Source organism: Sus scrofa, chromosome 1, assembly GCF_000003025.6.
Source record: "Sus scrofa isolate TJ Tabasco breed Duroc chromosome 1, Sscrofa11.1, whole genome shotgun sequence".
Taxonomy (NCBI): Eukaryota; Metazoa; Chordata; class Mammalia; order Artiodactyla; family Suidae; genus Sus; species Sus scrofa.
The window spans coordinates 1,944,857-1,968,865 of NC_010443.5; the positions used below are offsets into that span (position 1 = coordinate 1,944,857).

General features: G+C 56.8%; 1 protein-coding gene across 19 annotated transcripts in view; it reads left to right on the forward strand.

Moving 5' to 3' along the window:
* The window catches only part of UNC93A (unc-93 homolog A (C. elegans)), a 49,355-nt gene that overhangs the window by 24,121 nt on the left and 1,225 nt on the right, over positions 1-24,009 (forward strand). For 12 of the 19 annotated variants that reach the window (XM_021085952.1, XM_021085948.1, XM_021085895.1 and 9 more), the window contains 6 exons: positions 1,408-1,637; positions 3,534-3,659; positions 5,235-5,449; positions 5,924-6,059; positions 7,067-7,198; positions 12,587-13,289. In XM_021085952.1, the coding sequence (XP_020941611.1) occupies positions 1,408-1,637; positions 3,534-3,659; positions 5,235-5,449; positions 5,924-6,059; positions 7,067-7,198; positions 12,587-12,852 (1,105 nt within the window). In that variant the 3' untranslated portion in view covers positions 12,853-13,289. Of the gene's footprint in view, positions 1-1,407; positions 1,638-3,533; positions 3,660-5,234; positions 5,450-5,923; positions 6,060-6,504; positions 6,722-6,988; positions 7,199-9,205; positions 9,942-10,958; positions 11,558-12,586; positions 13,290-16,033; positions 16,072-24,009 lie in introns of those variants that run through there. The other 7 variants (XR_002342193.1, XR_002342194.1, XM_021085901.1 and 4 more) reach the window with 7 other exon arrangements.

Below are 24,009 nucleotides of genomic sequence, written 5' to 3' on the forward strand. Positions count from 1 at the left end.
CAGTCCTGTCCCCTCCTGAGGCCCCGCATCCCCCTGCACCAGGGCACCTTGGGGGACCAAGTCGTGCACCTGTTCCCACACCTACCAAGCATCTCTTTGTGGGACACTCTGTTATCATCCAAGATGTACTCATATGATGGCTTCACTTGATTCTTACTCTTTTTCTTTTTTATTTCTCTTTAGGGCCGCACCTGTGGCACATGTAAGTTCCTAGGCTAGGGGAGAATCAGAGCTACAGCTGCCAGCCTATGCCACAGCCACAGCAACGTGGGATCTGAGCCGAGTCTGTGACCTACACCACAGCTCACAGCAATGCCAGATCCCCGAGCCACTGAGCCTGAGGCCAGGGATTGAATCCACATCCTCATGGATTCTAGTTGGCTTTGTTTCTGCTGCACCATGAAGGGTACTGCCTGGTTCTTGTTCATATTACCACAGAGCTCGGTATAGAATCCTCATGGTGCAGGGCCATAGGGAGATCATCCATCCATCCGTCCATGGATAAATGGATAGATAGATGGATAGACAGAGATGGATAGATGGATGGACAGATAGAGATGGATAGGTGGATGGATAGATGATGGATGGATGGGTGGATGGATAGATGGATGGACAGATGGAGGATGGATGATGGATAGATGGATGGACAGATAGATGGACAGATGATGGATAGATAGATGGACAGATGATGGATGGATGGGTGGATGGATGGTGGATGGATGATGGATGGATGGATGATGGATGGATGGATGGATGGATGGATGGACGGATAGATGGACAGATGATGGATAGATAGATGGATGGATGGGTGGATGGATGATGGATGGATGGATAGATGGACAGATAGATGGACAGATGATGGATAGATAGATGGATAGATGGATGGACAGATAGATGGACAGATGATGGATAGATAGATGGATGGATGGATGGATAGATGATGAATGGATGGATGGATAGATGATGGGTGGATGGATGGATGGATGATGGGTGGATGGATGATGGATGGATGGATAGATGGATGGACAGATAGATGGACAGATGATGGATAGACAGATGGATAGATGATGGATGGGTAGATGGACGGATAGATAGATGGATAGATAGATAATAGGTGATGAACTGTTTTTAACGTAGTGCTATGAGAAAGACCTAGAACCTGCCCAGCCTTATCTGTAAGCCCAGCTCATTGCAGCTGCATCCAACACAAAGAAACTGCACCGGCACAGAGCTTCACTCTTGCAGATGAACCTGAACCCGCAAATATGCTGATTTTCTCACTCATCTGAGTGCAAGGGTGATGGGTAGCCGACCAGCCCCACCGCAAGTGTGGCTTCCCTGGGCCAGCTTGGGGTTTCCTCCCCCCGGGAGAGACCCAGCGTGCCAGGTCTACGTTTCGCTTCCCAGGTACACGCTCGTGCCCACCTCCATCCTGCTGGGCCTGGGAGCAGCCCCGCTGTGGTCCGCGCAGGGCACGTACCTCACCGTCACGGGAAACAGGCACGCAGAGGGCACAGGGCAGGCGGGCAAGGACGTGGTGAACCAGTACTTCGGCATCTTCTTCCTCATATTCCAGTCGTCCGGGGTGTGGGGCAACCTCATCTCGTCACTGGTGTTCGGCCAGAAGCCCACTCAAGGTAACAGGAAGTGGGGGGGGTGACCACTCAGGCCCCCGGTTCCCCTACAGACCTCACTCCGGGGCTGGAGCAGGGGTCACACGACGCCCCAAGGCCTGGTTTTCAGCCTCCTGAGTGGCGTCCCCGGGCTCCCAGTGGGCTCCCAGCTCTTCCCCCGACCTCTGGGTGGGTCTGAGGGTCCATGTGGTCCTTAGGGGCCCCAGCAACTCTGAGCCTGGCCTCCTGGCCCCCAAGGGACCTGGGGGGCCCTGGGGCCACCGCCTGTGGAACCCGAGTCCATGGCATATGCTTACCGCCCTTCCAGACTAAGAACGGGCTCCATGGACTTATCTGCCCACTGAGCGGATCCACCCAGCAGCGTTTCAGTGTTACACAAAGGACCACGTATCCCTTAACTGACCTCCCTGAGACGTCTGGGGGTTGACACGAGGGCGGAGGAAAGCCGCATCTCGGTTCTCACAGGGACTTTACGAATGGGGAGACCTTCTGACTCTGCTGACCACCGCCAGGATTCTCGCCCTCTGGGTCCCGCCTCCATCCTGCTGACCCATAGAAAACCTCACCTTCAGGAACCCGTGATAATAGTCTCTCTGCCCTTTTCTCACGTGACGTCACCACTAGCCAAGTGCACCCACAGAAGGGAAACAAGGGGGCTGAGAGATGCCCATCGCGACTCGCTACTGCCCTTAGCGCCTGCCGTCAGCCAGCAGGAGCCGGATGAAATTCAGTCCCTCTGACAGGACTGGCCTGACGTGGAGCGAATGGCTTTGCTTTTAAAGACATCCGGGCAAGCTGGTCCCAGGACACAGAGTGTGAGCGAGGAAGGCGTTTTGAGAGCCCTGCCGGGTTCCTCAGCCTTTCTGTGCCTCTGGGCTCCAGGCTGCCTTCTTGTCCAGCGTGCCGCCTACCTCACCAGCCGGGGGACCCTGGGGCATTTTAAGTGATGAAATCCATGTTCTGGAAACAAGGAAACACAGTATTTCTTCCACGACTTCTGTCCCATCTCTTCAGAGATTCTGACGTGGGTCTGACCAAGAGTCACTGAGTGTTCCAATTTCATTCTTTTTTTTTTTTTTTTTTTTTGTCTTTTTAGGGCCGCACCCGTGGCACATGGAGGTTCCCAGGCTAGGGGTCCAATTGGAGCTACAGCTTCCAGCCTACACCACAGCCACAGCCACGCCAGATCTGAGCCACATCTGCAAACTACACCTCAGCCCACGGCAACGCTGGATCTTAACCCACCGAGTGAGGCCAGGGATCGAACCCACATCCACATGGTTCCCAGTCAGACTGTTTCCACTGTGCCACGATGGGAACTCCCAGTTTCATTCTTTGAACGGCAAAGAGAGCTGATATTCAGAGAAGATATGAAATAAGCTGCCCAGGGTCACAGAACTGGGTACAGATGAATCTGAGAAAGAACCTAGTGGGCCTACACCCGGTCAAATGCGCTCTATTTCTTAATTAATCCTGAAAAGTGGGAAACTTTCAACAACATCAGGAACACAATATAACAAGGAAGCAACATTTATTGCACATTGGTCCAGAGTGGCTTAAAACCAAGTATATAGGAGTTCCCCAGGGGCTCAGTGGGTTAAGGGTCCAACATTGTCACTGCTGTGGCTTGTATTCCATCCCTGGCCTGGGGGCTTCTGCACACGGAGGGCATGGCCAAAAAAAAAGAAAAAAAAAAGGCAAGTATACAGACAGGTGCCCAAAAGGGGAAATGCATTTAGAAGCACTTGGTCTGCAGAGCCCACGTCTGTGACACTGACCTGAGGGGAAGCCTTGCCTTCTGCCTGGCCTCTCTCCTTCTCACTGGCACGTCCTTCCTTTGGTCCCACCTGCCATCAAGTCACCCGTGTTCTCAAGCCCCCTTTGCTTCTGACGTCACAGGGACCATCCCGGAGCAGCAGCTCCTGTCCTGCGGGGCCAGGGACTGCCTGATGGCCACGGCTCCCGCCAACAGCACGAACCGCCCCTCGCAGGAGCTAATCTACACCTTGCTGGGCATCTACACGGGTAAGCGCCACGTGGGGAGCCCAGGGAGCGCCAGCTGGACCCCGTCCTGGGTGGGAAAGACCGTCTCCCAGGTCAACACATCCGTGATGCTGAAGCCCTGCCCGGGGCGCCTGGCTCGGCTCAGGCCTCTTCCCCCGAAACCGAGCATGGCCGCCTCTGCTGTCCCCTGTCCCCTGCGAGCATGGGAGCCTCTCACATCGGCGCCAGTAGCCGTGTGCTTAGTTAAATTTTAACTAACTAAATTGAAACCACTGTTCCTAAGGCCAAGCAGATACATTCCAAGTGCCCAGGGACCAAGGGTGGTGGACATGGCAGACCACGGCATTGGGCTGGCTACATGTGTTCCAGCTGTGTCCAGAGGGCCCGAGGACAAGGGTCTGGAGGGGACAGGGGGCCAACTGGGGTGAGCAACTATGGCCCATCACAACGGGCCTGGAGTCTGGGCGGTTGCATACCTGCCTCCTGGATTCCAGTGTGAACATAACTGGGAAGGGTGGAGGCAGAGGGCCGAGAAGCCCGTGAGGGGCCAGCGGACTGACCCAGGGAAAGATGGACCAGGGGCACGGTGTGCAGAGCAGCGGGGGGTCGGGAGGGTGAGGTCAAGAGAGTCAGAGCAACAGCCAGCAGGACGTACCCGCACTGGATGCGGGTCGGCACTTGGGGGGCAGGGCAAAGCAACCGGTTTGGAAACGTTTGGCCTGAGATGAGCGCAGACCCAGCGTCCCTGGGCCCCTGGGAACCTCATCCGTGTTCCTGGTCCTCGGAAAATCCGCTGGCGGGAGGGAGAGGAGATCCAAGCAGGCCTGTAAAGCTGGGATCACGGGGGGCGGGGGGGACTGCCTCGCGGGGCCTCGCAGCCTCCCTCCTTCAAGCAAGGCTGTTGCCACAAAGACAAGAGAAAATTATACAGTAAAAATGAAACAGGAAAGGAGGAAAACTGACCAAAGCGAAGAGAACGCCTTTCCCTAGAGTACTTTCCAGGGTCCCTGAGCCCTGCCCCCGCCATGCAGTTACGAGCCCTGTGCCCAGTCCACACCCTGCGGAAGGTTCTGGACCACAGGACACTCTGGACGCACCCCTGTGTCCTGGTGGACATGCGGCTTCTGGACCCAAGCCCCACCTCCCATGGGCTGCATCTGGGCCTCTGTCCACGGGGGGCTGGTCCTGGGCCTGCTGTGAGCCGAGGCTGGAGAAGGGAGCTGTCCAGGTGGGGTGTCTACACAGACTGTCCAGGTGGTGGATCCACACACAGAGCATCCAGTTAAGGACTCTGAGGACACCTGGGGTCTCCCTGCCGACCCCCATGTCTGTTTCCTGTCACCTGCTGTGGCAGGTTTCATGAGAAAGCCTGACTATCACAGGTTAGTCAGGGAACCAACACGCAGGCTGGAGGTACCGAGTGTGACCTCCAAGCCCACGGTGGAGGGCGGGGCTTTGGTCAGGCTCCGCCCACCTGGCACCGCCTTACACCTGGATTTGAAACCACCCTGCACCTGGAGAGGAGGAGGTGCGTCTATGCAGGGGTGTGGCGCTCCGGTCCTGTCCCAGCAGCCCGTCCCCTTGCTGTCCTTCCAGGGAGCGGCGTCCTGGCAGTCCTGCTGACAGCTGTGTTTCTCGAACCTGTAAAAGATGCTCAGCAGAAAAGTGAGGGAGAGAAGAAAGCACCACCATTTTGGTCCACTTTGCTGTCGACGTTCAAGCTTTTTAGGGACAAGCGTCTGCGCCTCCTGGTCCTGCTGCCTCTGTACTCCGGGTTCGAGCAAGCCTTCCTCGCCGGCGACTACACGCGGGTAGGAGAGGGGCCGGGCAGGCGGGCTCAGGGCTCCCGTGCTGCGCTGAGTCCTTTGCCGCCCGTGTGGTTGAGACATCAGCTCCCAGGTTCCGTCCAGCTCGCCTGGAGGGGGACCACTCCACCTGTCACTTGAGACGCAGCTTCAGGGAAAGGACCAAAGCTGCTCGGCAGTCATCACAGGGACATTTGCTGTGTGGTGCCTGCCTGCATCTCACGCTGCGCCCTTATCTTTAAGTGAAAAATAGGGAAAACCGTGAAATCCGCGGTTATCACTAGAATTCCTATGACCTAGTTTTCAATTTATGCTTTTTTACTACCTGGAAATGCACGTGGGTCTCAGCCTGGTCACCCGGCTACTTGACGCTGTTCGCTGGAGGCCCGCCTCACCCCTGAGCTGTTGCCCTCTTTGTGCGTAAAGGAGGTGCCCTCCTTGGGGGTGGCTGGGCCTCTCACGGTCTGTGCCTCTCCCCAGTCCTACACCACCTGCGCCCTGGGCATCCAGTTCGTGGGCTACGTGATGATTTGCTTCGCGGCCGTCAACGCGCTCTGCTCGGTGCTCTATGGGAAGCTCTCCAAGTTCACGGGCAGGACCGCTCTCTTCGCGCTGGGTAGGTGGACGCGGGCGCGCTGGGGACCCTGTCCGAGGGCAGGTCTGGCCCCACTGGCGGCACCAGCAGTGCAGTGTGACCAGTGCCAGGGTCACGGTGAGGACGGGGTTGGGCAGAGGCACTGAAAGGGAGGCCCAAGCCGGGTGGAGGCCGGGGTCGGGCTGGGGGCAGGGAGCCTTCCAGAAGGAGACTGTGTGCGAGGCTCTGATCACGCCGCCTTCCGTTTGTCTCAAGGGAAGCAGAGGAATGAGAGAGAATGAGTAATGAGAAGTACGGGTGTTAAGGAAACACTTGCCCAGCGGCCCGGGCACGGTCCAGAGGGTCTGTGGTGACCCAGTGACAAGGAGGGAGGACAATAACCTTGGGTCGGTGCCCGCTGAGGGCCGAGTAGCTTGCTTCGTGTTGAGGAGCAGAGAAGCGTAGTAACTTGCCCAAGGTCACACAGCCTTGGGAACCCGCTCACTGGCAGTTCCTGGAGTGTCCTCGCTGTTGCCACATTCGAGGGACACCATGCTGTCTGCAGAATGAGGCCACGACCTAGGACCCAGTGGGACGAAGGAGCGAGGCAGGCCTGCCCCCAGCGGCCCCCTCCTTGTCCGTTTGGAAGGCCCAGCACCCAGGCTGGAGGCACACCCGTCCCCGCCCTCCCCACGCCCCACTCGGTGAGTGGGGGCCCACGGCTCATTCCTAACAAGGGAGCCATTCCCTCTGACCCCGTCTGAGCCCCCAGAATGTGGGGCCTCCTCAGCCCAGAAAATGACACTTTGCTCCAAGACGGAGAGTGTGTCACCCCGCGGCCAGAGGCAGACAGCGTCGCACAGCCACCAGGCGTGCCCTGCAGTCCCCTGGGCCTGGGCCTGTACCCATGCCACGTCCCAAACCCCCGCGAAGAACCCCGTGTGGGGTGTTCCAGGGAATGGCTCTTTCAGCCAGGAAGCGAACAGTGGTCAGGCACGGCATCCCGCAGCCGAGGGTCTGAGACGACTCCTCTCCCGCCACCGTCACAGGGGCCGTGACCCACCTGTCCTGCATCATCGCCCTGCTGCTGTGGAAGCCCCACCCCAGCCAGCTGCCCCTCTTCTTCGTATTTTCCGGCCTCTGGGGCATGGCAGACGCCGTGTGGCAGACACAGAACAATGGTGAGTCCATCGGAGCGGCTGCTGCTCGGCCGCGCGGCGGGGCCGCGCGGGGTGGAGGCCCGGCGGACGTGGTGATGAGTGTTGTGGAGTGAGCGGTCTTGACAATGACAGGGTGAGGGCCGAGGGGGGAGCCCTGGGCCCTGAGTCCCCCATGTGGCATCTGCAGCCCAGGCACGGGCATGGCAGCCCCAGGAGGTGAGTTGTCTGTGCGCGTGGCAACCTGCAGACAGGGGAGGTGCACCTGCGCTCTCGGAGGTGGACTTGGCCGAGAAGAAAGCCATTCCCTGGGACCCCACCCACCACTCAGCCCTTACCTGAGAGACAGCTGGGACTAGAAACTGGGTCAGCCAACCCACAAACAAGCCCCAAGCTGGCGTTCCCAGGGCCGGGAGGTCCGGCCGCCATCCCCCCACCCAAAGATAACAGGCGCAGGTGGGTGGACTCTGTACTCCAGGGTCGCCCTCCTTGCCATCTTAGTCGTGGCTGGCCTATGGCCAGCACCACGAGGCAACACCCCTGAGCAACCTCGTGCTCTTAGAATCCAAGGGTTTAGCTTTCACAACCCTTTCTGCTGCCTCCGTGAGGCAGCGGCCTTTGTGACAAAGGCGTCTTTGGCTCGGTGCCATAATCTGGTGTTTGGACCAAGGTCCCTATGGGGAAGCAGTGACGAGCTAGGCACCTGCTGGACAGAAGAAATGCTGAGTCGGTGGAGGAGAGAGAAGCAAAGCCCTCTCACCTTCCTTAGCGGTCAGATTTCCTGACGAGAGGCGGGTCACAGCATCCCCTGTAGGAAACCAGGCGTCTCACCCAGGGAGGTCAGGAGAGGACGCCCACGCTCTGTGGAGGGGGAAGGAATTTTAGAAAGTATTTACACGTGAGAAGTCAGGTACGGAACTGGGATAAGCACGCCGTACGCCGTGTTAACACATCCCCAGCTGATTTAAAGGATTGCAGTAAAAGTGTCTGGTTTTCTTTCTCCCTGAAATGGGATTAATCGCTTTAACTCTCCCCTTTCTTGGACACAAAACTGTCAGGCAGAGCCTTTGTCAAAATTGTGCAAACAGGGAGCTCCCACTGTGGCTCAGCAGGTTAAGAATCCACCTAGTGGAGTTCCCGTCGTGGCGCAGTGGTTAACGAATCCAACTAGGAACCATGAGGTTGCGGGTTCGATCCCTGCCCTTGCTCAGTGGGTTAAGGATCCGGCGTTGCCGTGAGCTGTGGTGTAGGTTGCAGACGCGGCTCGGATCCCGCGTTGCTGTGGCTCTGGCGTAGGCCGGTGGCTACAGCTCCGATTCAACCCCTAGCCTGGGAACCTCCATGTGCCGTGGGAGCGGCCCAAGAAATAGCAACAATAACAACAACAACAAAAAAAGACAAAAGACAAAAAAAAAAAAAAAAAAGAATCCACCTAGTATCTGTGAGGATGTGGGTTCCATCCCTGGCCTCGCTCAGTGGGTCAGGGATCCAGCGTTGCCATGATCTGCGGTGTGGGTCACAGGTGTGGCTCCGATCTGGCGTGGTTGTGGCCGTGGTGCAGGCGGGCAGCTGTGGCTCCGAATCAACCCCTAGCCGAGGAACGTCTGTGTGCTGTGGGTGCCGCCTGGAAAAGGAAAAAAAAAAAAAAATGTGTGAACAGCAGTATGTGAGGTCTGATGAATAACTTGGCTAAAGGCCTTTTTGAGTAAGAAATGTCCATTTTAAATGAATTAGTTCCGTCGTTTTGTTCAGATGAAAAGGCATTTTTTTTTCAAGTAAAGTTGGTTGTTGGAGAAAATTGTTCTTTTCACGCATGACCTGAGAATTTCCTGTGGCGTCCAGCTCGCAGTCGTCTTGTTTAGGAGGGAGGTTCTGATGAGCAAGTTCCCAACAGGCGGCTCCTCCGGGCTCCGTGGGGCTCGCCACCCTCCTGCGCGGCACACCCAAACCGTCTCTATTCTTAAAAGCTGGAGATTTCGTGTAGTTTCGCCACCTCCCAAGTCCAGCGGTGTCTTGTTTTTGCTTTTTCAGTCGCAGGTTGGATTTCTAACCCTGTTCTCCATGACTGCGTCTCTTTTAAGACAATCCGTGAGCCGTCTGCTTCCCTAGATAATGAGACTGAATACAATTCAGGACAGTCTATAACCCTCCTTTTCAATCATCGCGTCTCAATTTAAAAACTGATTGCGACGGTTGTCCAATATAGAGGCAAACCCAGTGCTGGAACCATCCGGGCCCCGCCTTCTGGGGGCCGAATTCGGCTTGAACGGCGCTGTTTTCCCACCGAGACCCGGGATCCCACCAGCCGTGGGAGCTGCTGTTCTGGGCTGCTTTCTGTTTATCCCTGAGGACAGTTCCTGAAAGATGGGCGGTTGCCATGGCAACCCTTGCGCGCCAGGGCCCGCGTCTGAGATTTGGAGTGTCTGGTCTGAAAATACTCTTTTGCCCTGTCAGCTCCAAAGGGGCTGTTTGGGGTTGATAAACTCAGACCATCTGGCTTCCCTCCCAGGCGTGGTTCGTGTATCCTGTCTTTTCCAATCAAACAGGACTTGTCTGCGTCCTGTCCTCCGAGGTCAAGGATCAGCATACGGTCCCTTCTCCCCCGGGTCAGGCTGGGAGCAGGCTGTCTTCTTTTTTAACTCATCTTTTTATTTTGGAATAACCTTAGATCGGCAGGGAGGCTGTAGCACAGGACAGAGCTCCCAGGCACCATGCCCTCTCTTTCCCTCAGTGGGAACATCTCACAAAACCACGGCGCGTTTGTCAAAACAACACATTAGCGTTGGTACCTAACAAGCCTTTGGACCTTATTCAGCGCCTTCAGCTTCCTCCCACCACCCTTCCTGTGCTCCAGCCCCCCAGGCCCCATACCACACATCGTCTCATGTCCCTCGCCTGGTCTGTGCCAGCTTCCGTTCCTCTCCGTATGGATGACCTTGAGCTTTGGGAGAACACCGGTAGGTGCTTTGTAAATCAACCCTTGATCTGGGCTCCTCTGAGGCTTCCCGGCGATGGGGCCGGTTATGGGTTTGGGGGAGGAGGACGCAGAGTGACCCGTCCTTCTCATCACCGGGTCACGGGGTCCCTGACAGCACACACCTGGTCGCAGGTGTGGGTCCTGGTCCCAGGTCCACCTTCGGTCTGTCCGACTCCTCCCACACCACGGCACCCTTCCCTCTCCACCGTCAAGCCTTTGGAAGCCTGTCACCGCGCCTACAGTCTAGGGTCCTATAACCAATCCCACCTCCCGGAAGAGGAGCCATGTGTGCGCCAAGCATCATTCTTCCACAGGGAATACGTACAGCTTCTCCCCAGGGTACTCAGCTCCTGACTCAAGAATTCAGCTCCATCACATGGGCTCAGGTGTGCACTGCGTCCTTTGGGCCACAAGCTAAATGCCACCTCGTGTATCACATTGCTCCAGTTGTCCCAGCTTTGGCCACTGGGATCCTGCACGATGGCACCTGCGTCCTTGTGACACTCTCCATCTATTTTTTTTTTTTTTTTTTTGCCTTTTTGTCCTTTTTTAGGGCTGCACCTGCGGCATATGAAGGTTCCCAGGGCAAGAGTCTCATCGGAGCTACAGCTGCCAGCCTACGCCACAGCCACAGCAGCACCAGATCTGAGCCTGTCTGCAGCTTACCCCACAGCTCACAGCAACACCGGATCCTTAACCCACTGAGCGAGGCCAAGGATGGAACCCACAACCTCATGGTTCCTCGTCGGATTCGTTTCCTCTGTGCCATGATGGGAACTCTCAATTTTTTCTTTTTTTTTTTTTTAGTAAAGCACCTGTTTACTTTAAGGCGCTCCAGAATAGCTTAGGCTCATCTGGTCACTGTCCTGTACTGGCCCTGGATTAGCCATTTCTCCAGGGACGGTGAGTGCATATTACTGGAGAGTGACATTCGGAAGCAAGATCTGAGTGCTGGGCAGGCTCCCAGCTCCCGAGACGACATGGCGTCCAGCCCTCCCTGGGGCAGAGTGACGAGTTGTCCCTGTGCATGCTGGCCCGTGTACACACACACGTCTCTGTCCATCCACCCCTCTGTCCATCCCTCCATCCATCCATCCATCCATTAGACAAAGAGGAGCTCACGCTCACGCTGGTGTCCGAGCACCGCAGGTTCATTCCAGCCCCATCCCCCGCCCACCAGCACTGCTGACCTGGAACTTCTTCCTTTGCCGGTGCGAACCTGGTCTCTGCTCTGTGTACCACACAACTCACTTGGTCCACCCGAGCGTACCTGTGATTTCAGAATCGTTGAACCATTTTTTCTCTTCAATGTCTTCCCCTCTGCCCACCTTGTCCGTAACTGTTGGAATTTGACTCAGTTCACATGTTGCTTTCTTTATGTTTGGATTAAAATAGCAAATAGATCATAATTTCTCAAAAAGCCAGACTTTGTTTAGTTACGACTGGCTGGCATCTCCTCCCCAGACTGGGTCATATGCCCAATGGGGGCAAGTGGGTTCCCCCAGGTTTCCCTCTGCCGGCTCGGATCCAGCCTCTCCTGGATGCAGCTGTGGGGGAGGGGAACGGGGACAGGGAGGGGCCTTCCCTCTGTCCCTGTTGTTTGTCCAGAAGCACAGCTGGCTCCCCGGCCCTCCCTCCCTCCTGCCTCCCAAACCCCGAGTGATTTTGAATTCGCAGGCTGCTTCCCTACAGGGGCCAAGTTTTAGAATCAGACTCAGAGGATGTCAAGTTCTCCATCTGGCATTTAGGGCTCTGGGGCCCCAGAAGGTTTAGGGTTAAACCTGGCCAGGCTGGGCACTCTTACCCTAAAGTCTTGGGGTGGGAGGCCCCAGATCTCAGACCGAATCCCCACATCCACACTGCACACGTGCCCCGCGTGCGGGCACGAACGTCCTGCTCCGGAAAACGCTGCCCTCCTCTGCCTTCACCTCCCGACCCTGGGCGCGGGCCTCTCCCCTCGTCCACACAAGCCGAGCGCGTCTCTCTGCCTTGCTCTTGCGACCTGCGAAGCGCGGGGCTGGGCCGCAACCCCCCTCCCGCCAGGGCTCTTTGATCAGTTCTGGTTCTTAGCAGAGGAGGCTGGCTCCTCCCGGCTGGAAGATGTAGCTCACTTGCTGACGTCCTCACCGTGGAAGCCTCCTATTTTCCTGGAGTTCCCCGGTGGCCTAGCAGTTAAGGATTTGGCTTCTTGTTGCTGTGGCTCGGGTTCGATCCCAGGCCCCGTGCAATTCAAAAAGTCATTAAGTAACCCTGGGGTGAGGGACGGTTGGCAGCTCCATCCACAGCCTCCTAAAGTGTAAAAAAATTTTTTTTGTTTTTTAATAAATACGTAGGAAGGTCCTGGCTTCAGGGGGAGTGGGTGTGGGAGCTGCACCCTTCCCTGCAGCACCGGGAGGGGTTCCAGCGCATTTGCCGCATCCCCCCCTCCCCTGCAGCTCTCTTCGGGGTTCTGTTTGAGAAGAACAAGGAGGCGGCCTTCGCCACCTACCGCCTGTGGGAGGCCCTGGGCTTCGTCGTCGCCTTCGGCTACAGCACCTTCCTCTGCGTCAGCGTCAAGCTCTACATCCTCCTGGCCGTCCTGAGTCTGGCCATGGCGGCCTATGGAACCGTCGAGTACCTGGAGGCCCGGAAGGCGGCCAGGCCGCTCGCCCCGGGGCAGCCCAGACTACGAGAGGCGGAAGAAACGCAGACGAAAATGTGACGGAGCAGACTCCCAGGTCCAGGACCCCAGCGCGTATCCTCGGGGCTTTGACCTGAGACGTGGCAGAGTTTACAGCTGATTCTTCACAGCCACTTCAACGAAATTTCCTTTCTATGCGACGTTTCTGTCCCGTGCCACTGCGTTTTTCAGCCCACCATCCCATCCGCAGAAATCGAGAAGACACCTGAGGAATCAGTGGATTTCAGATACCGAAGAAGCAGCCGAGGGTACAGCCAGCCAGTGAGAACTTGCCTAGCTTCGTGGGGTCAGTGACTCATGCTCTTGTTGTGGTGGCTCCTGGAATCAGAAGGCTGCTTCTAAAATGCGGTCCCAACACTGTCATTTTACGGAAAGGTCAGCTGACATCCAGGAAAGTCCGTGACAGCCTCCTGGAGTTTATAAATTTTTAAATAAATGCAATTATATCATGGACTTAACTCTTGTCCAAATGCTATTATTTTAAGTACTCCTCGATCACACATAAAAGTCATCAAATTATCAAATTAGCATTTTGCAGATCTTGGAAGATGACAAAAATAATTCCTAACAGGAGACGACCCAACAGGCCAGCAACACCATGACCTGGTAGCAGGCCCATCTGTCCAGGCCCTGCCCACCTGGCCAGCGGCACCTGCATCCCCCAGTCTTTCCTATTTCTCCTCCTCCTCCTCAGAGGCCCAGGAGCACCTGGTAACGGGGTCACGGCCTTTCTCGGAGCCCGGAGCCCAGCCGTTTCCTGAGGCCCCACCGCCCCTGGCCCCTCTTGGACAGCGTTCCCTGGGTTTTCTCTTTTCTCCTTTCACCCCGCTCGTCCTCCTCGGTCCAAGATCTTCTCCAAGGCCTCTTTCCTCGGGTCCTGAGGAGATGCCCGCATGTCCCCGGGCAGCCCCCGCCCCACCCGGCCCTCCTCCAGCCCCAAAGCAAACCTGTCAGACTCCTGTTTAGACCCTTCCCAGGCTTCATTTTTCCGAGGTAAGTCCTTCAGCCCGGCCCAGGCTCCCCAGGAGGCGGCCAACCCCTCTCAGGCCCCCCAGGAGGCGGCCAGCCCCTCTCAGGCCCCCCAGGAGGCGGCCAGCCCCTCTCAAGGGCTTTGCTCATGTGCTTCCTGGACCTTGAACGCCTTCCTGCCCTCAGCCCCTGCCATCCAGCCAATCCGGGCTGTGCTTCCGGCCAGGGGGACACACACCTTCTGACCTTGGGTTTTCGTGTGAGCATCTCCCCTGCCGGATCTAAAGCCCTCCCACGTCCGGTGTGCTGAGTGGTGAACCACGTTTGTTGAATTATTGTGTACCAGTAATGTGAAGAATAGTGGGGAGTTCCCCGGTGGTCTAGTGGTTAGGATGCAGTGCTTTCACAGCTATGGCTTGGGTTCAATCCCTGCTCTGGGAACCGAGATCCTGCAACAAGCTGCTGCTCGCGGCGGCCAGAAAACCAAACAAGAAGAACGATGAACCCATTCATGGCCTCGCCATGAAACTCGGTCCATCCCTGGGCCTTCTCCACTCGTTCACTCCAGGCCCGGCACAAACCTGCCCCCTCCGTCTCTCTCTGCTCCCTAACTTCCCATCCTTCCTGCGGGGGCCAGACCCTCCCTCCGCCCCACCCCGCCCCCCATGCCGCAGCTCCGCCCCTTCCGAGGCTCCCCCATGTCAAGGTCACGGTCTGAAGGGACCACGACCTCCCAGGACTTGGTGATTTCGTCCTGGCTGCCTCCAGCCGTACATCCATTTCAGCCCAAGTCAACTAACTGTCCAGTATTTCTCTTAACCTCCTGCTTCTTTCCTTGCGGTCTCTGCTCTTAGGCTTCTAGCTGGTCTCTTTCATCTTCCTAAATCCAAATGATCTGTAGCTTCTGGGACTTTTCGGTAACCAACAAAACCGAGCCTCTGCATTCTTGAAATTTTGTGACACTCTTTTTCCCCTCCTGCCGTCCTGCCCGTCCTGCCAGCCCCTGATGCTGCAGGTTTGTAGGAGGTGCCCATGTGGACGACCCACAACGCGGGGCTCAGGTCAATGCTCTGGGCACACCTGCGTAGGAGGCCTTCACCAAGGGAGGCTGGCATGTGCCCACCAGCCTGGAGGGTCAGGATTCCGTAAATAAACCCTGTGGGGCCCTGGACGCAGCCCGAGTCAGAACTGAGCTTCGATCACTCAGCCCAGAGCCCATGAACCTGAGAGGCCCCGTCCTAGCTGGGACCTGCGGCCCTTCCCAGGAGGCCCTGGGCCACCTCCCAGCGGTCACAGATAGGACCTCCCCGACCCCTCAGGGCCGGTCTCCTAGGACTGCAGGAGTGTGCCCAGGGCTGAGGGGCCAGCAGGAAGGACCCAGGGCCGGAGCCTGGCGACACCTGTGCAAGGACGTGTCCAACTGTGTCCCCAGATCACAGCCCAGAGACCGGGACACTGCAAGCCTCCTGGGTTTACTTTATTTATTTGATTCAGGGGAGGCTGCGGAGGTGGCCTCCATGGCCACCAGCACAGGCTGACCTGAGGCGGGCTCCGTGCAGCTAGTGCCAGCCTGAGCTGCGCGGCCTGGACAGCCTGGCTTCGAAGGCCCTGGCTAGGTGCTCAGGATGGTCCCTCAGAGCCTGGTGCTAGTGCTGGGGGTCCTCCGCCCCCAGGGCTCCTGCTGATGACCCAGCAGACACTCAAGAACGAGGGGCCTTGAACTCGGGCGTGTGCCCTGGTGCGCGGGCAGAGGCAGAATCCTCAGGTCTCTGGTCTCCACTTGGGTGGAGGGGGCGGCCGAGGGCTGAGGGGCGGCTCCCCCATCACGGAAGCCCTGCCCTGGGAAGGCTGAACTGTGGCAGAGAGCAGGTGAATTTTTCTTGCTCTTAGAATTCCATTTGCTCCAAGGGAAGATTCCCGCTTCATAAGGGACGGTTCAGACGGAGGCTTCTTATCACGAAACACGGCCGGGCGGGCTGAGGAGGAGGAGCCCCGCACCCCAGGTTAGAGCGCTTTGTCCACCTCTGAACGCCAGCGGAGGTGCTGCTAGTCTCAGCTGCTCCGCTGGGTTGGCTCCAGCAGTCGTAAACCTCTCGGGCCACCTCCCAGGGCTCAGGAGCAAACGCAGATTTTACTGCTTGCTCAGAGTAATTAATGTGGGCGAGATTTTAAACCTATAAGGAAATGAGTGCACATCACAACGAGTTATTTAAACGTTTCCTAAAAACTAGAGGCTTATGGAAAGTGGAACGTTAACGGGAGAGACGACAAAGTTAGACGCAGACAAAGGGAAGGCGAGCGCGACAGCAACCTGGGCTTGCGGCTGCCGGCATTTCCTCCACTTTCCACACGGTCCTGCAGGGGCCCCGGCAGCCAAGCGGGTGAAAAGGATCGCAGAGCCCTTCCTAGTCATTGCTGGAGAAGAGGAGGCCTGCCAGTGTTTGAAAAGAGAATAATCCGGAGTTCCTGCTGTGGCTCAGCGGGCTAAGACCCTGACGTTCTCCCCCTGAGGATGGGGGTTCGACCCCTGGCCTCCCTCAGGGTCTTAAGGACCCAGCCTTGCGGTGAGCTGTGGGGTGGGTCACAGAGGGGGCTCGGATCCCGCGTGGCTGTGGCTGTGGCTGTGGATGTGGTTTGGCCGGCAGCTGCAGCTCCAATTTGACCCCCAGCTTGGGAACTTCCATAGGCCTCGTGGGCCGCCCTAAAGAGAAAACTAAACTAAAAGAATAATTTTTTAGGTCCTAAACCATAAAGGGGTATTGACGTGGCTGGAGGGGGAGCTCGGAGGAGCCCGGGGAGCTGCTCTGACAGACGGAGGCCCTTTCCAGCCCAGGTCACACCTTCTCTGCACCTGGAGCCCACCTCCAGGCCCCTCCAGACACTCTCTCAAAGCCCCTCCCCACCCCCCGCACCTGCTCCCCCAGCCACTCAACCCCTTTCAGGCCCCGCCTCTCTCCCCATCATCCAGTCCATCTCCCACCTCCCGCCTCCCTGAGCTGCTTCATCAAAGTGCCTCCCCGCCAGTCCTCGGGGCCCAAGCCGCCTGGTTCTCTCCTTCAGACATCAGAGTTAAAGCACGTGGCATAGCAACCTCCCTGCAAAGCTGTCTCTCCAGCTCTGTCACAGCTCCAGGGCCCGTCTCGGTCCTCGGGGCTGTGGTCGGGTGAGGCTTTGCACGCAGAGCAGCCAGGACACATCCATGGCCAGTGCCTGCCCGCCCCAGAGGCCCGGCTAAGCATCGGGGTAACCAGCTGTCCGTTTTGGGGCGTGTCCTGTTGGGAAACGGCCTGTACGCTGCAGGGGAGCCCCCGCCACCGCCTGGGGCCCTTGACCGCTTTCTCTGCAAGACCACTGCCTGGTTCTGTCCTCACGGCTGGCGGGCATTTGTTTTCCCTGACCTCTGACCCAGCCGTCCAGCCTGGGGTGGAGCCTGGGCATCAGCATTTTTAAAGTATTTGAATGTGCAGCCAGTGCGAGTCCAGCCCAGATCCTGACATGTGATTTCTCTGCTCCTGCAGCAGCTGGCTCGCTTCACCAATTAATGGCATATGAAGTACATTTTCAGAAAGAATTTCTGGCATTAAATACCATTTATTATTGTTGTTATCGCAGCTCATGACAAGTGACATCTCATGCTGTCACTGCCCCTTGGAGGCCAGGAAACAACATAAAAATAACAACAGTTCCACCCCCGTTTAGCCAAAGAACCAAGCGGAGGGCCAGGCCGAAGCCAATCACTGTCGCACTGCTCTGCCCGGAGCTCCTGGGCGCCAACACCTCGGCCGAGGGTGTCCTCAGATTTCCTGGCCGCAAACTCCGCCAAGTCCCGGACGTGGACAGTGACCCTTCCGCATCCCACGCCAGCCCCTCTCCACCCCCTCCCCTGGTGGCTTGGCCACTGAGATGGACCCTTGTGCTGCTCCTCAGACAGGGCTCCTGACCTCGGGGGCTCCAGGCCCGGCTCTCTCTCACCAGCCCCCCGACCACGCCTCTGTGCCCAGCACCCACCCTCTCCCCTGAGGAGCCGCCCTGAGCACCGCCCAGCTGCCCGGCCAGCTCCTCCCGCCTGTCACCAACCCCCGCTGGCTTCGCTGGGGGGAAACCTCCCAGCCCCTCTCTCTGTGGTCTCCGATGGTTCACAACCCAACACCAGCCTTTCAAGTGTCAGAATCACATGCTGCTTCTGCTCCTCATGTCCTCATAATCCACCAGTGACGGTCACTTTCTTTCAGGGTGAAACTCGACTCCTTAGCCCAGCACACAGGACCCTCCGCGATTTGGTCCTGTCTCATCCTGGCCCCTCGTTCTTTTTCCCCAAAAATATAGTATAAATTTACCTTACATTTCTGCATCTTTGCAGTCATCAAAATTCCTTTCCGGAGTTCCCGTCGTGGCGCAGTAGTTAACGAATCCGACTAGGAACCATGAGGTTGCGGGTTCGGTCCCTGGTCTTCCTCAGTGGGTTAAGGATCCGGCGTTGCCGTGAGCTGTGGTGTAGGTTGCAGACGCGGCTCGGATCCCGCGTTGCTGTGGCTCTGGCGTAGGCCGGTGGCTACAGCTCCGATTCAACCCCTAGCCTGGGAACCTCCATATGCCGCGGGAGCAGCCCAAAGAAATAGCAACAATAACAACAACAACAACAACAACAACAAAGACAAAAGACAAAAAAAAAATATTCCTTTCCTCCTGCTGGGCTAAATTTTGCGCTCAAAATTCACTTTAGATGGGAAACCTTTTAAAACTGCCCTGCTCCCCCGAGGCAGCAACCTGGCTGGATCAGGCAGTCAGGCGCCCTTCCTCCCACGCTGGCCCTGGAAGCTCTTCTGAGAATGGATCTGTCCCCTGCCTGTCCCCTCCCAAGCGTGACGGTGGGAAAGCAGTCAGATCCCACAGCTGAAGGAGTCTGGGTCCGGAGCAGCAGTTGGGTAGTTTTCCTCCTTGTCCTTTCCTCCCGTTGGGACTCAGCACCCTGAAGGGTCTCTAGGAGGTGAGGACCGCGTGTCCTGACACGCGGGCACCGGACCGCGCAGCGCGGCGCGAAGCCGGAAGGAAGGTGTCACGGCGCCCCCTGGCGGGAGGGGCAGGCAGAACAGCGGCGCGCAAGGGGCAGTCACTCACCTGCACTGCCAGAGAGATGCTCCCGCCAGGTGACGCTCCCGCCCACCTCCTCCGGCTCAGTGCCAGCTCGTTACGCCTTTAGCGCATCAGTCTGACTCTCAGGGCAGCGCTCCTTCATCTCTTCTCCTCCATTTCCTTACAAGAACAAAACAAGCCTCCCAAAGCTTCCCTACCAGGCTGCTTTGGGAGGAAGAGCCTTGTATCTAGGAATTTGAAAGAAAATCATTCTTCTCTGCTCTGAGCGGAGGAAAGCGAAGTTCTGGGGTCTGAATCCTTGCACTTTCCAGGCTTTGGATGTCAGGAAGAGGAGGAGGAGCTGGGAGAAAAGTGACCAGTGAGATGCAGGAGGACAGCTGAGAGAGTGACACTGCAGAGCCCGGACCGCAACCCGCTTGGGTCCCCCTGGGGACCCATGCCCGTCACTTCCTCCAAGGGCATCAGCCCCCAACACCATAGATCCACTTCACGCACATACTTACCCGTGTCTCTCTCAAGTGTTTATCATGAAAATACCTGGCTCGTGTACATCCTTCTAGCAGTACCAAGGGACAATGGTTGTATGTACAAGCCCATTGTGAGCAAATACCTCCCATCCTTCCAGGGGACCAGGGGCTGTGTGAGCTTCGGTTTTCAGTGAACGTTAACTGGCAAAGTGTCCGTGGCCTGGTCGCTGCCTGGGGAGATCTTTGGGGCCGGGAAAGACTTCCCGGGTCCCGTGACCACGCGGTTTCCCGTCTCCTCCCTCGGGCCTGGTAGATGGGATTCTCTTTCTATCGGCCCCCTGGGGCGTGGGTCTTGGGGTGGGACTGGGGCGTAAGCGTGAAGATTCTATCATGGGTCTCCACCAACGTTCTAGATTTCAACGTCACAGTGCGCCCAGCTTCCTCAGGAGCCTATCGGAGGAGATGTGAAAGTTGCGAGTGTCTGGTGCAAAGAGCAGGCATCCGCACTTGAAGCTGAGCTTAGACGGACGCTGTAAATAGCGTGCGCTCCTGAGGGCCACGTCACTGGTGGGCTTCGGCCGTGGGCGGTGGTCCTGGATCAGCACGGCCGTGTGCGCGATGCACCTCTGAGCCGCGGTTCTGACCGCAAATCCAAAATGTGTGCGGTCGGTGTCCACCGAGCCACCCCTAAGCCTTTCCATGTCTGAGGAGGCCTGGGATCCGTGGAGAACTCAAGCCACAGAGAGAACTGAAGCCAGAGGGAAATTCAGAAAAGCCATCCTAAGGAGGCTGAACGTGGAAAAGAAAGAGTTTGGAGGAACGAGTTTGCTCACTCTGGAAAACACCGATGGTCACCCTCAGGTCAGGGCTCCCCGCGTGGTCCTCCTTGTCCGGGAGCCCGTCCAGGCCGCCCCCACTTAGGCAGCCCCCTCCCTTCGGAGCCCAGACACCCAGGCCGAGGCTAAGCTTGAAGACTTGGAAGCCCAGGCGACCACCTCGACTCGAAGGAAAAATTTACATTGTTGAACAAATTCAGGATGTGTCAAGTGTTCAGAGGCCACGTGGGCCCACATGCCCTCGCTGAGTCGGGATCGCCTCTCTGCTGCGCTGCGCACGGCGCTGAGTCCTTGCCAAACACGCCCTCTGTTTGCCCCGTCTGAAGACTTAATTCCGCCTCGTTTTTACAAAATTTACCAGCATGTGTGGCTGGAGGATCAACAATACATGATTAACGAGGGAACGTGGGAAACCGAAAATGAAGAACGCCTCCTAGGCGACACTCCGCGTATGGCTTTTATTCCTGGTGTGCTAATTAGAACCTTGCGATGGTTCAGTCTCCAGCCCTTGAGTCCTGCAGTTTTTACCATCACATGAAGCCAGTTACTGGTCCCGAGCAGCTGTAACAGTGTCTATAATTAAGTAGGTGGCGGGAAACTGTAAACAAAAGTCAACAGGGGTAACACCACCCCAGAGCCCTAAGGGCTGAGAGCGGAGATTCCAGGGTGAGGCTCCTGCTTTGAAACGCCCCGCGGTTCTCTTGGGTCAAGGCCGTGAAGGCCACGGGCGTGGCCCACGGGCCCAGGAAAACGGGGCGAGACCCTGGGGGCAGCCTTCAGCCCACGCTGGACAGTGGGTCCCACTCGGTCTCTGGTATAAATACGGCTTAAACAAGTAAAAAAGGTTCATTTTGGAGACTCAACTGTTTTTATGTAGAAATAACATGTTCTGAGGTCCCACTCGGGCGAAGTTCAAGGAGACCCCAGGAGGCTGCAGGGGAGCCCCCGGCTTCTCTTCTGAGTCCTCGGGGCTTAGTTGACAGGGCTGCTGAGCCCTTGGCCACGAGGGGCCTTCTGGAAGGAGGAAAGCCCTCCTGAGCATGGAGAAGGGATGCTGGCGTCCACAGCCTGGCGGGGTCCAGAGCCCCTTGTGAGGAGAGCGGCTGCAACATTAGGGGACAGGGGGCAGCCTGGGCCCTGTGCCCCTCACTGGGTTCCACGCTGAGCCCACCCTGCTCGGGGCTGCCCAGGCAGCCAGGCTCGAGGTGAGCAAGCCGGCTCGGGGACCAACCTCTGGACGTCACACCCACCCCGGCAGCAGAGGCCAGGGCCACCAGGAACAGTGAGGATGCGTCCTGTCATTCTGTCCCCTGCGCCTGCCCTCGGGGGGCGGGGGTGGGTGTGCTCCAGCCGGCTGTCAGTCCGGGAAATACGTGTAGCCCACTCTGTGGGGCGTTGTCGCTGCACAAGGACAGATAGGGACAAGCGTTTTCTGTCACAGACATTACCAAAGGGCGGAGCCGAGCTTAGATGCAGCCCATTGTCAGTGGGGGGCTTGTCCTGAGTTCACCTGAACAGCCATTGGACAGCCAAGGGCTGCCAGAAGTGAGGGATGCCGGGGAGAGGCGGTCTCCCGGGGACTCTAAACGGCTGTGATGCAGGAGAGAACAGTCTTCTCCCAGAAGTAAGTCTGGAGCGGCGTGGGCGGGGGCGGGGGGGGGCAGGAGAGGAAGGGCAGGCAGGGGGGCTTTGCGAGGGGGCTGGGAGGGGCCGGGAGAGGCAGGAGGCAGCCCAGCCCTCAGGCCTGGGCCACAGCGAATGTCTGGTGCGGACTCCCGACCCTCCAAGGGGGGCTGGGAAGTGAGGCTGGGATGGGGCGGGGGCTGAGCAGGGCTGAGGACGCCCCGTGCCCGTGACCTAAGGGCCCTGGGTGCTATGTGGCCCTCTGGGGGTGGGGGGGCAGTCGCCTATGCCTGCAAACCCCCAGGAGGCAGAAGGCACTGTCTTCTTGTATTCGTTTGTAAAGTTTGGACAGATTCGGTCTCTTAAATCCTGGGACTGCGGTAGAATTCTCCTTTCAAATTAGTTCCCTTCCACCCGTGTTCACTGACTGATGCTTGACCTCGTGCTCAGAGTCTGGGGCAAAAGGTGTGACTAGACGTGGCCTTGGCCCTCGGGCAATTGAAGTCTTCACTGATAAGACAGAACTCTCCTTACCGCTAACACCAAAAAATGGTGCCAAGGCTCTGACTTAGAATAATGAAAGATTGTTCTGGGAGTAAAATTTTCTCCAAAGGTGCATGTAGAGCATGTAGGAACTGTTTATTTATTTTTTGAATTATTGTCACAGTACAGTTGATGTACCGTATTCGTTTCCAGACACAACATAGGTTGTCTATAGGAGCTCTTACTGAGTTGGCCAACTTAAAACATAGGGCAGGCCGCTCCCCTTGTGGCTCCGTGGAAACGAATCCAACTCGTATCCATGAGGACGCAGGTTAGACCCCTGGCCTTGATCCGTGGGTTAAGGATCCAGCATTGCTGTGAGCTGTGGTGTAGGTCCCAGATGTGGCTCCGATCTGGTGTTGCTACGGCTGTGCTGCAGTCCAGTGGCTACAGCTCCGATTTGACCCCTAGCCTGGGAACCTCCGTAGGCCACAGGCACGTCCCTAAGGAAGAAAAAAAAAAAAAGGGCAAATGATATACAGGTAATTTTTTTAACGTGAGAAGCATTTTATGTTTTGTATAATCTGTAAGTCACACCGTAAGCTAACCCCGGGCATCAGGAAGGAGATGGAGACGGTGACGTTTCGAAGACAAATGGTTGAAGTGGACTCTTCTCCACAAACTGGCTTCACAATCGAAACAATTACACTAGAGCCTCCAGCTGCTGTTTGTCCCCACTTGATAAAAATGGAATATTTTATACGTCTGAACAACTAACCTCTCAGTTTGAAAATCTCTGTACTAAGCAGGGTGAAGTATCAGCTGTGGGTGTGCATGTTACATTCACAAGGTGGCATTTTAAAAATATATGTATATTTGCAGTGTGATTGAAGATGAGACTATTAAGAGCAAAACAAAAAGAAGCTAAAGTCACATTTGCACAAAGGACGTATGAAAATAAAGGCTTTGTAACATAAATCTCCAGTAATTCCAAATAGAGGCAGGGGTTATCATGGTCAGCAGAAAACCACTAGGATCCATGAGGAGTAGGTCGATCTGCTTGTCAGTGGGTAGGATGCTGGTGTAGGTCGCAGAAATGGCTCAGATCCTGCATTGCTGTGGGTGTGGCTCAGCCCAGCAGCTGCGGCTCCGATGCAACCTCTAGCTTGGGAACCTCCATATGCTGTGGGTGTGGACCTGAAAAAAAAAAAAATAGAGGCAGGGAAATATTTAGAGATCTAGTTTCTGAAATTCTAAACATCAAGGCGTTTTGGAGAAACGTGCGGCTTTACGGCTTCCATCTTGTGTGTATATCATCGGTTCAGAGAAGCACTGATCCCGTCCATGGACGGGCATCCTTAGGGGAACTGGCTCTGGACTTTGGTCTTCCAGGAACCCTGTGTGTTGCAGCATCCGGTTCAGGGTCACCCGACAAGAACCCCTCCCCCTGCCCCCAGAATCTTTCCTCTTGTCCTTCATCGAGGACCGAAGGGCATGGCTTTGAATGAGATGGTTGCATCCTTTCGCTGGATCCCAGTTCAAAGGGAACGTTGCCCGGAGTAGCGTGTCCTCTGAGCTGTGACTGTGCTGAAAACTCAAGTGTGAATTTGAAAAAACTCCCATTTCTTTGTCCGAGAACTTATTTTGGAAGGAGGAAGGCGTGAGAACCAGCAATCCGCTGCGCTGGGAGTCAGCCCCTCCTCGTA